A 12,120-nucleotide genomic window follows, 5' to 3' on the forward strand; every position below is an offset into this window, starting at 1 on the left:
TTTGGAACCTGTCCGTATGGGACCAGCCCCCTCCTGTTTGGAACCTGTCCGTATGGGACCAGCCCCCTCCTGTTTGGAACCTGTCCATATGGGACCAGCCCCCTCCTGTTTGGAACCTGTCCATATGGGACCAGCCCCCTCCTGTTTGGAACCTGTCCGTATGGAACCAGCCCCTTACTGTATGGAACCAGCCCCTTACTGTATGGGACCTGCCCCCTCCTGTATGGGACCAGCCCCTTACTGTATGGGACCAGCCCCTTACTGTATGGAACCACCCCCTTACTGTATGGAACCAGCCCCTTACTGTATGGGACCTGCCCCTTCCTGTATGGGACCTGCCCCTTACTGTATGNCTCCTGTTTGTGTTGAACACTTCAGGTTTGTATGGATCTGTACTGTTTTGAGTCTGAACAGGAGTTTTTGTGTGTCTGACAGAAACAGGATCGGTGTGTCGGGATCACAGACCAGGACCAAGTCTTTGTCGCCCCCTAAGGTGACAGACGTCCGTCAGCTGCTGGAGGAGAAGCGACAGGGTCATTCTCAGCAGAGACAGCGCTCACCTGTGACCAGCAGCCGGACCACAGGTGAGCTGATAGAACCAGGTGTTGGACCAGAACCTGGACGGTTCTGACTCTGAATCTGTCTGCAGATGTCCGGCAGCGGCTCGGGAAGAGAAGGCGCTCCCCATCCCCGGTCTCCTCCCAGGACACGCCTCCAACCAGAGAGCCAATCAGCAGCGTGCATCGTAGACTGGGCGTGGCCAGCCAGGACAACAGGGTGGTCTACTCGAAGTCGTCCAAAGACAGGAAGACAAGTATGAAGAAACACGTCGCACATCCTTAAAACACAGTCAGTTAGTTAAATAATTTTAGTTAGTTAGTTAGTTAAATAATTAATTCACACACATCCTTAAAACACAGTTAGTTAGTTAAATAATTAATTCACACACATCTTTAAAACACAGTCAGTTAGTTAAATAATTTTAGTTAGTTAGTTAGTTAGTTAGTTAAATAATTAATTCACACAATAAAACCTAAACAAAGACTGAACCAGGTGATTTAACATAAACAGCACAGGAAACAAAAATAACAATAAGTTCTGCAGCTGATGCATGTGTTCCTCTGATTGATTCTTCAAAGCTGAGTTTTATTTTGGTAAATGTTTTCTGAGGGACTCAGACTTCCTGTTTGTTTCCAGCTGCAGGCAGTCTGTGGAGCCGGCTCGGCTCAGGGAGCGGCGCCGAGGACGGCGGTGCCAAACGTCACGACCGCAGGGCAGGGGGCCGCTCCGAGGGGCTGTTCTCCTCAAAGAGCAGGAGTAAACGAGGTGACGAGGAGGAGGAAGAGGAGGACGAGGAGGACGACTCCACGCTGCAGAAGGTGTGGGGCGCCATGATCAAAAAGAAACAGGAGCGTCTGAGCCACAAGCTGAAGAAGAGCCGACTGGACAACCTGCCCTCGCTTCAGATCGAGATCAGCCGCGACAGCAGCGAGGACTCAGACGCCTGAGCGCCCACCCTCTCCTGCAGCTTCCCTCCAGGTGCAGCAAAGCATCATGGGAAACTGCTGCTCTGCTTCAACATTAATCATTCCCCAGTGGAGGAGAGGAGCCTCTTCTGCACCGTAAACACAAGATCTGCCAACATGAAGCTCCTACAGTCAGCTGCTGCTGAGAGAGGAGGAACATGGACCGACAAACTCTGGAGAAACACCGGAGAAACTCTGGAGAAACTCCAGACAAACTCTGGATAAATGTGTTGTGTTGAGCTGACTGTGGTCCTCTCAGAAATATAAAAACTGGAACAGACTCATGAGACACTGGAGGACTTCCTGTCTGAGAGGATTGCTCTGATGTTTTTCTTACATGGTTTATTTTTTTATTTTTTATCACTTCCTGTGTGTGAACGGTCTGCTCCTCTGTGRGACATGGACTTGGTTCTGATTCTGGACGTTAGTGTCAGGTCCACAGTGGCTGTAATCACACAGGTCAAAATAAAGAGCTTGTTGAAGTTTAATCTTTAGTTTCTGTTTTTGTTTGTCTTCACTGTTATTTCAGCTCCATCAGATGTAAAAGTCTGCAGCAGAGCAGTGAGACGTGACAGAGCGATAAATTAAATCCATCAATAATTAACAACATGTTCATTTAACAACTCTTCTTTATCCTTTGAGATGTTTAAASTTTAACAGAAGTCTGAAAATGACAGGCGTTAATGTTGAAATGTGAGCACGTTTGTTCTTTAAGAACCCATTGTTCTGTCTCTGACACTGAGGTTGGTTAGTCTGATGAGGGTCCTTCAAATGGTTTTATTACTAAACTTCAAAAAACATCTATCAGTCTAAAGCTTTTATTTATTATTTACAAGATTAAAGAAAAATAAATCATCAGGACTGGATAAATTAGATCATAAATCAGACTGATTAATCCAGGGAGAGATGTGTGTGTATATATATATATATATAGATATATATATAGATGAATTATGAATTATGATTATAAAGAGATGAATCGGGACATATTAAACAGAAAAGTAGTTTTTAGTTGAAAGCTAACAGCACCACGCGGTGACCTCATGCTGTATTGGGTAATCCTGCCGTTTCTTATGTAATCATGACTTTAAGCTGCTGCTCTCTCATTGGCTCCTTCATGTGACTGTTATTTCATCCGACCAATCAGATTCTAAACCCGGAGAAGGACGAACTAAAGCCAACCAATAGGGTCGCGCCTACGTCACGGTTGGTATAAATGAAAGTCTTGTGACGTATGAGGACTTCAGTTCCAGTCGCCATTTTCTTATGAAGGAAAGGGACGGAGAAGAGCGACCAACGGCGGCTGAAATAAACCCGAGACCGGCGTGTTCTGTCACCGAGTCGTGTCCGAACGGTTCGCCGGATGAGTTGATGGACTGCCTGCTGATCCGTGGTTCTGGTGTCCATCAGGCCGCAGCAGGTGTTCCCGGGTCGCTGGTGTCGAAGATGGAGGACGCGGCGGCGAAGGAGGACGCGTGTAGAGAGTACCAGTCGTCCCTGGAAGACCTGACGTTCAACAGCAAGCCGCACATCAACATGCTCACCATCCTGGCCGAAGAGAACACCCAGTTCGCCAAGGATATCGTCGCGATTATTGAAGCTCAAATAAGCAAGGTTTTTATGAAAATAGAATACTTTTATTTCGGATGTATCGGTTGAACGAGGCGTCAGCCCGACATGTCGTTGTTGTTCTGGTTAGCTTTAGCATTAGCTTTAGCATTAGCACTGGCGGCTCTGCTTCCTTCATCTCCATCTTAAATGTAATAAAGTTTTAAACATATTAAATCTGTCACCAATCAGAAAGGTTGTTTCAGGTTTTATTTACTAAGTCGTCTCAGTTTAAGGTTTAAACCTGATGTGGTCCCGGGTTCAACAATAAAACCACTAAATTCAAAGTTTTCACCTTTAAATCCATTTAATTAAATACAGTTAATCTGAGGTTAAAACATGTAACGTGTGCCTTACAAATGTGTTTTTATCTAACTAAAATGTGTAAACAACTGTTTATTAGCTGATGTTCCTAAAATAAACAACAAATAACAGCCTAAAGATCATTAATGTCTTCATGTAAAAATATAAAACTTTAAGCTAAATAAAGAGATAAATTACCAGGGATGCAACATATCTGTAAAACTTTTATTTTTAAAGTTAGTCTCTTTATTCAGTGTTTAAAATGTGAGTCATCATATTAAAATGACCTCATTATATTTAATGATTCCTGTTTTAAAAGTTATATTTTAATACCTGCATCACAATGATGTCATAATTAAATCCATATATATGACGTAATTGGTCTTGTTGGTTACAATAATACATAAATATTAATTAAGTCCTTTTAATGAGGAGTTTTGATGTTTTTATAAAGAGGAAACTATAAATAATCTTGAATGTTTACGTTTTCCACCTGAAAAGAAACAAAGTGTTAGCTCACAGGATAAACCTCAAAACTTTAAGGTGTTTTTACTCAAAAAAACTGTTTCAAAATTTAGTTTTGATTATATTTAATCCTGGTTTAGAGGTGAAGACTCACATGTTACCACTGATGATAAAAACTGTAATAAAAAGTTAGTTAAAAATAAATAGTTGCAGTGTGTGGTTCTGATCAGATGTGAGGTCTCAGGTCCGTTTGTTTACACAAACACTTGTTGTCGTGTTGTGTGTTCCTGTTACACAGCACTTTTTAAAACAGTTAAACAAATAACTGACATTAAAGTGAGGACAGTTCAGCAGCACTGAAGTGGGTTCAGCTGTAAGTAGTTAATATCTTACCTGTTGTAGATGGTGTCTTAGCTCCAGTTATTAACCCTTTCACAGCAGTTCATGTGAACACTAACAACTGTTTGTTGTTCTGGTTGAACCCGGACCACGTCAGTGTTTGAGCAGCTGATGTTCTGACCCGTTCGGACCTGCTCCCTGTGTGTTTGCATGCTGAAGCAAACAGCGCCTGAAGGCATCTCTGCAYGAAGTCATTTACCTGAAATGTGATTGATTGGTTCCTCTGTTGATAATAAAACATGTGAAATGTGCTTTTTGTCATTTTTTATTTCTTGGTTTGACTCTGGGTTCTTACTGGTGCAGCTGGTTCTGACTGCTCCTCTGCTTTAAACCACTTCTAAACTCAAACATTTTAACATTTCAAACCAGACAAAAGGCTTTTTAAACGACAGAAGAAACTGGACTGGTCTGAGTAAGGTACAAAGAGGGAGGAGAAGAAGAGCCCTCTTTGGAGGTAACCCTTCCTGAGGACTGGAGTCAGCTCCTGGACCTGTGGACTCTGGTTTCCTGTCCTCACGAGGACATGGTGGACAGACTGGACTGGTTTTTAGCTTCCAGCCTGAAGATGGAAGGAAGCAAGGAGTTTTTTTGTTTTTGTTTTTTCTGGCTCCGCCTCCTCAGGATGTTAAAGTTGTTGTTTTTTTCTGGCTCCGCCTCCTCAGGATGTTGTTGTTTTTTCTGGCTCCGCCTCCTCAGGATGTTAAAGTTGTTGTTTTTTTCTGGCTCCGCCTCCTCAGGATGTTATTGTTTTTTCTGGCTCCGCCTCCTCAGGATGTTAAAGTTGTGATTTTTTTCTGGCTCCGCCTCCTCAGGATGTTAAAGTTGTGATGTGAAGCTGTTGTGCGATGTTTTAACTCTGTTTGTTGTCTAAACTTGTTGAGTTGTCTTCATGTGCTCCAGGCCCCGGCCAACGAGAAGCTTCCTGTTTTGTACTTAGTGGACTCCATAGTGAAGAACGTTGGAGGAGAGTACCTTGCAGTGTTTGCTAAAAACCTAATCACTTCCTTTATTTGTGTCTTTGAAAAGGTAAAGTTGTGTTTGCAGCTCGTTAACCCTTCATGTCCTGTTTGTTGTGTGGCTTGTCCTCTGCAGCTGTTAGCTGCAGGGTTAATGTTGTGTTGTGACCGGCCCCCCTGCAGCTCTGGACCCACACCTGTGCTCTGTCTGCAGGTGGACGAGAACACCAGGAAGTCCCTGTTCAAGCTGCGCTCCACGTGGGACGAGGTCTTCCCCCTGAAGAAGCTGTACGCTCTGGATGTCCGGGTCAACTCCGTGGACCCGGCCTGGCCCATCAAGCCGCTGCCGCCGCCCACCTCCACCGCCATCCATGTCAACCCCAGGTTTTTAAAGCAGGTGTGTTCAGGTGGTCCTGTGACCCCCCACACTGACCCACAGGAACAAGCAGGACCCACACCCTGAACTGTGTTTCTGTTTGCAGTCAGAGGAGCCGCCCTCTCCACAGGCGGCCCCGGTCCAGCCTCCCGCGCTGACCCCGGCCCCCCAGCCGGCCCCCGTCATCCCCCAGTCCAGCCTGACCCAGGAGCAGCTGATCCGGCAGCAGCTGCTGGCCAAACAGAAGCAGCTTCTGGAGCTGCAGCAGAAGAAGATCGAGCTGGAGCTGGAGCAGACCAAAGCTCAGCTGATGGGACAGGTCCGAGTCTCTGAGACCCTCGTAGCTCTGCTTCCAGGGGTCCTGCAGATCCTTTAAAGGCTCTTAAACCAATCTGTCAGAAGTCTTCACTGTTAACACTTCACTTTATTTAAACATTCCCCTGTGACATCACTTCCTGTTGTTTCACATGTAAATATCTCAACTGTTCATCTGAGCAGTGAGAAATATGCATCACTTTTCTTACAACATACTGATGTCACAGACACTTTAAGGTTTTATCTGCAGCAAGCGGGGGTTCAGACCCACTGTGGGTCCTAAAMCTGTAAATGTTGGGTCGTTAAATCCTCTAAGTTTAAAACAACAAAGAGAGTTTCTGTTAAAGTTAAAAACTAATGGTTTGTTAGAAATATGTGAACAATTCAACCAGAACTAGTTTGATTCATGAGTTYCTGACAGTTTGTGTGTTTGTTGTGTAACAGTCCTCACACTGTAGGAGCCTGTGTGGTGATGAAGATGATGATGATGAAGATGACATGCTTGTTTCCTGTCTGCAGGCTGGATTTGGTTTACCCCCGGGGTCTTCTGTCTCTGCTGCAGCATCCAGCTCCCTGTCCAAGCCCCCCACCCAGACTGCACCTGTCATCCGACCCTGGATCCCCCCCCTGCCCCAGTCTGAGCCCAAACCTTCCACCAGAGACCCCCGTCTGAACCGGGTCGGCCCCCTGACAAAAGAGCCTCCGGCTGCAAAGAGGGACAGTCCTGTGGTCCCTCCTGACAGGAAACCTGTGGAGAAAAGCAGCCGGCAGGACAAAGGCAGGACCCCCAGGAAAGAGGTTTTAGACAACCAGTCCAAGTCTCCGTCTCCTCTGACCAGAAGTGTCCAAAGTAAAACGAAACCAGCCGAGCCTGAAGCTCAGAAACCTGCCGACGGCACCAAGAAGGACCCCCGCCTGAAGAAACGTCCACAAGACAAAACCACAGAGTCCAAAGAGGACGAGGTGAAGGACAAGAAGCGCTGCGGGGACAAGAAGGAGCGAGACGAGTCTCCACGAGGACCAGAACCTCTGAGGACCACCAAGATCAAAGTGCACAACGGTTCTGTGGTCAAACACGAGCGTGACGAGTCCTCCGAGAAGATCGACTTCAAGACGGGCGGCAACGCTCGCACCCACGCCAGGAAACGCTCCCGCTCCCCCACCGCCTCCCCCAAGAGGAAGGAGCGGCGCTCCCCGAAGAGCCGAGCCCGGAGCAGCTCCCCGTCCCTGTCCCACAAACCCGGGAAACCCAGGCAGCACGGCAAACCGGGCCGAGAGGACCGGGTCGCTCAGAAAAAGACCCAATCAGAGGGCCGCAGGCTCAAGAGGCCGGCAGAGGACCGGCGCTCCGAGTCCCGGGACTCCCACTCCCCCCGAGGACACGACGGGGGAGGAAAGGAGTCCAAGGAGACGCCTCAGCGCTGGAGGAGCGGCTGGGAGGACAGCAAACAGTGAGTCCAGATTTCCTGTTACACAGCAGGACTTTGGGTTGTTGGTTTGAATCCCTGTTTTCTGTTCAGCTTGAAGCTGCTGGAGGACGCCCGCTCCAAGCCTGGACCTCCGAGACACAAACTGTACGGAACCCCGACTCGTCCCGGCACCCCCCGAACCCTGAAGCACCGCCTCAGCGTGGACCCCAACCTGCAGATACCTGAAGTCCTAAACTCCGCCTCCAAGAAAGACCTGCTCAGGAGGGTGAGTCCTCTCATCTCATCACACCTGTCCTCTGTTCTGTCCCCTTGTCCCTCTGACTGCTGGTGTCCCTGCAGGCCAGCAAGCGTCTGGAGAGCGGTGAGATCTCCCAGGAGGACTTCCTGAACATGGCCCACCAGATCAAACACCTGTTCCAGTACCAGGAGGAGAAGCAGCAGCGCTCCGACGTCTGGGACCAAGCCCAGGACTTCCCCCTCAGCAAGTCGTCTCTGCTCAGCATGTCCCCCAACACCCAGCCCCACCCTCAGAAACCCATGGACGCCGCAGAGCTGTCCTACTACGAGCACAAGTCCAAGCTGAAGAAGACGCAGGTCAGCCACCGTGTCTCAGCCGAGGACAGACAGGACGTCTCAGAGGACAGCAGGGACCTGGGACCAGGAGACAACAGTCGCAGTGCCTACAGCCGCCTGGCACGGGACAGAACAGGTGAGGACTGGTCTTTGACACGTCTCTGCTGGGGGCGTGTTCCTGTCACTGACACCTCTGATGATTGACAGGTGAGAGGAGGAGCAACGAGGGGGAGGAGCCACAGCCCCCGCTGGCCCCGATGATCGAGGAGTACCACCACGGCAAAGAGTTTCCTAAGCTCAAGTCTCTGCCCGGACTCAGGTTCAGGAGGAGAGCCGACCCCCGAGAGTCCAGAGAGACCAGTAAGTTCAGGGACTGCAGGATTTCTGTTGTGATGAGTTCAGGGACTGCAGGATTTCTCTGTTGTGATGAGTTCAGGGACTGCAGGATTTCTGTTGTGATGAGTTCAGGGACTGCAGGATTTCTCTGTTGTGTTGAGTTCAATGACTGCAGGATTTCTGTTGTGATGAGTTCAATGACTGCAGGATTTCTGTTGTGATGAGTTCAATGACTGCAGGATTTCTGTTGTGATGAGTTCAGGGACTGCAGGATTTCTGTTGTGATGAGTTCAAGGACTGCAGGATTTCTGTTGTGATGAGTTCAAGGACTGCAGGATTTCTGTTGTGATGAGTTCAGGGACTGCAGGATTTCTCTGTTGTGATGAGTTCAATGACTGCAGGATTTCTGTTGTGATGAGTTCAAGGACTGCAGGATTTCTGTTGTGATGAGTTCAGGGACTGCAGGAAATGACAGGCTCTGTTGTCTGCAGGTGAGCGGGAGTGGACGTCTCCTCTGATGGAGCGTCAGGTCTACGAGGAGGAGCAGAAGAGCAGTTACGAYGCTCCGCGGAGATATGGCCCCCCCACGGAGCCCCGCAGGTCTGAGGGGCCGTCCCCCTCAGGTGCAGGGTCCAGGACCTGTCCCAGCCCAGGTGGTCTAGAGGCCCCTCCTCTACGTTTTGAACGGGAGCGCCTGTCTCCGCTGCATCAGAAGGACTCGGCGGACCTGAGTCCTGTCCCACGGTTCGAGAGTCCAAACAGTGAACACTCAGACGACGGGCCCCTGGAGGTCCCCCATGCTCCTCCCCCTAAAGCCTCTGTGAAGGGTCCGCCTCGTGGGGGGCCCCTGTCCTCTGTCCGTCCACATGGAGACTCCCCGGGACACACGCCTCCTCACGAAGGAGGACAACCTCCCACACGTTACAGTGGACCTGGACCCATGGGCCCCTCGAGGCCCCACCGACCTGGCTGGTACGAGGCGGGGGGTCTGGGGCATTATGAGGAGCCACAGTTTGAGGGGCCGCCCCACCCCGGACCCTGCAGGTTTGATGGTGGAGCCCCCCATCGTGATGGGGAGGGGCCACGCATGTCTCATGGTCCAATGAAAGGAGACGGCCTGGCACGCTTTGATGGACCCCCTCAGGGGCCCGTCAGGTTCGGGGCTCCTATAGGCCAGCAGACCCCTGTCCGGTATGAGGGACCGGTGGGGGGGCCAGGCCCTCTAGAAGGTCCGGTTCAGCACTTTGAAGGTCCGGTCTGCTTCAACAACATGGGCCCCGCCCCCATGGGCTTCCAGCAGCAGCAGCAGCAGCAGCGGCCCCTGCGCTTCGAGGGGCCCGGGAACCAGATGGGTCCCATGAGGTTTGATGGTCCCGCTCGCTTTGAGGGTCCTGGACAGCTGGGGCCCAGGTTTGACATGCCCAGTGGGGCCCCTCGCTTCGATTACCCCCCGGGCCAGCAGGGGCCCCCCAGGTTTGCCCCCCAGCCCAACATGCAGCGTCCCATGCAGCCCATGGCCCCGCCCATGTACGACAGTCCCATGGTCCCCCAACAGAACTTTAACATGGCCCCCCAGCGGTTCCCAGAGGCCCTGAACCCCCAGTTCCCTGCAGGGCCCTCCATGCAGCCTGTAGGGTCCTTCAACATGCAGCCGAGCCCCTTCAACCAGCCGGGCCCCGGGGCCTTCTACAGTCCTGCAGCCCCCGCTGTGGGCCTGCACCAACCGGTGAGTCCACTCAGGTCCACTCAGGTCCACCTCTGTCGGTCACAGTAACACATTTCACAGGATGATTGATTGTGTCAGAAATGATTGTGAAAAATAATAATAATAATAATAATAGTGTCAGGTGACCGTTTTAAAACTAATCTAAAGATCAAAGTGTAATAATGTAAGAACATATCCTCTGAGAGGTCAATAAACTTTAGTTTATAAACAATGTTCAACAAAATGGACTCTCAGTCTAACAAAACATGTACTTAAAACAACAACGAAATGTAAGAAGTACAGACCAGGTAAGAGCTGACTCCTCCCACTCAGAGAACAGTAGGGGAGGGGTCAGCTGAGCCCCCAGAGGCAGATAGGTAAACATTTATTCACTGTCCTGACACACCTAACACTGATCACCTGGAGGTTCTGATCTTGTCCTGTCTCTTRTCTTCAGGTGAACCTGAACCAGGCCTTCCTGCCTCAGAACCCGGTGCCTTTTGGACCACAGAGTAAGTCTTTAAGATGTCAGCTGTACAGCTGAAACAGGAAACAGGAAGTGATGTCATCATCCATGGTTTGTCTCTGCAGCTCATCCTGTCGCTCCTCCAGAGAACCACTTTGGACAGGTGGACGTCAACGACCTGCTGTCCAAACTCATCTCCACTGGAATCATCAAGCCATCGTCTCAGCCAGAAGCCACGCCCACATCCAGCACAGGTGAGTCACCTGACCCACTGTCACCTGAGCAGAGACCTTCAGGTGTGACCGCTTGTGTTTCCTCTGTAGAGTCATCGTCTGCTGCAGCTCCGGCCCCGCCCCCAGGTGAGGAGGAGGAGGAGGAGGAGCCGGAGGTAGAAGATGAAGACTTACCAGACCTGACCATCTTCAGCATCGACCTGATGAAACAGTGAGTCCCTCTGGTCTGACAGGGTTCTGTTGGACCACCTCAGTCCTGATGCTGTGTCCCTGTCCCCCCAGGCGTTATGAGAGTGTGGTGACCAAGCTGTACTCAGGTAACCAGTGCTGCCTGTGCAGCATGCGCTTCACCACCGCGCAGACAGACATGTACGCAGACCACCTGGACTGGCACTTCAGGCAGAACCACGCTGGTAAGGTGGCCAGCAAGAAGGTGACCCACCGCCGCTGGTACTACAGCCTGACGGTGAGTCAGCACACACGCACACACACACACACACACACATACTGTATATACACACATATATACACACGTACACACCAGTTCACACTAAGGGTACAAACTGATGTTACTGGTACTACAGCCTGACGGTGAGTCAACACACACACACACACACACACACACATACACACATACTGTATATACACACTGTGTTGTGTCTGATGGTGTCTTGTTGTGTCTGATGGTGTCTTGTTGTGTCTGATGGTGTCTTGTTGTGTCTGATGGTGTCTGGTTGTGTCTGATGGTGTCTGGTTGTGTCTGGTTGTGTCTGATGGTGTCTGGTTGTGTCTGATGGTGTCTGGTTGTGTCTGATGGTGTCTGGTTGTGTCTGATGGTTTCTGATGGTGTCTTGTTGTGTCTGATGGAGTCTTGTTGTGTCTGATGGTGTCTGGTTGTGTCTGATGGTGTCTGGTTGTGTCTGATGGTTTCTGATGGTGTCTTGTTGTGTCTGGTTGTGTCTGGTTGTGTCTGATGGTGTCTTGTTGTGTCTGATGGTGTCTTGTTGTGTCTGATGGTGTCTTGTTGTGTCTGATGGTGTCTGGTTGTGTCTGATGGTGTCTGGTTGTGTCTGGTTGTGTTTGATGGTGTCTTGTTGTGTCTGATATTGTCTGGTTGTGTCTGGTGTCTGGTTGTGTCTGATGGTGTCTGGTTGTGTCTGATGGTGTCTGGTGGTGTCTGGTTGTGTCTGATGGTGTCTGGTTGTGTCTGATGGTGTCTGGTGGTGTCTGGTTGTGTGTTTTGTTGATTCTGATGGTGTCTGGTTGTGTCTGATTGTGTCTGGTTGTGTCTGATGGTGTCTTGTTGTGTCTGATTGTGTCTGGTTGTGTCTGATGGTGTCTGATGGTGTCTGGTTGTGTTTGATGGTGTCTTGTTGTGTCTGGTTGTGTCTGGTGTCTGGTTGTGTCTGATGGTGTCTGATGGTGTCTG

General features: G+C 50.0%; 2 protein-coding genes across 3 annotated transcripts in view; both read left to right on the plus strand.

The window, feature by feature from the left end:
• ncbp3 (nuclear cap binding subunit 3) overlaps positions 1 to 2,014 on the plus strand; it is a gene marked incomplete at its 5' end in the record, with an annotated part of 9,943 nt that extends 7,929 nt beyond the window's left edge. The window contains 3 exon segments of the mRNA XM_014030590.1: positions 436 to 584; positions 650 to 814; positions 1,198 to 2,014. Coding sequence (XP_013886044.1) covers positions 436 to 584; positions 650 to 814; positions 1,198 to 1,508 — 625 coding nt within the window.
• Positions 2,015 to 2,778: 764 nt separating this feature from the next.
• LOC106534080 (pre-mRNA cleavage complex 2 protein Pcf11) lies at positions 2,779 to 11,157 on the plus strand (the record flags this gene model as incomplete). 2 transcript variants are annotated; one of them, XM_014030592.1, is given in 13 exon segments in its annotated part: positions 2,779 to 3,140; positions 5,202 to 5,327; positions 5,472 to 5,654; positions 5,740 to 5,952; positions 6,468 to 7,399; positions 7,469 to 7,643; positions 7,718 to 8,087; positions 8,159 to 8,311; positions 8,779 to 10,013; positions 10,450 to 10,504; positions 10,584 to 10,712; positions 10,782 to 10,902; positions 10,974 to 11,157. In XM_014030592.1, coding segments are annotated over 13 exon segments (4,224 nt in total), but the record flags the coding sequence as incomplete, so codon positions are not given.
• Positions 11,158 to 12,120: the final 963 nt, after the last annotated feature.

This window comes from Austrofundulus limnaeus, unplaced genomic scaffold, assembly GCF_001266775.1.
Source record: "Austrofundulus limnaeus strain Quisiro unplaced genomic scaffold, Austrofundulus_limnaeus-1.0 Scaffold1087, whole genome shotgun sequence".
Taxonomy (NCBI): Eukaryota; Metazoa; Chordata; class Actinopteri; order Cyprinodontiformes; family Rivulidae; genus Austrofundulus; species Austrofundulus limnaeus.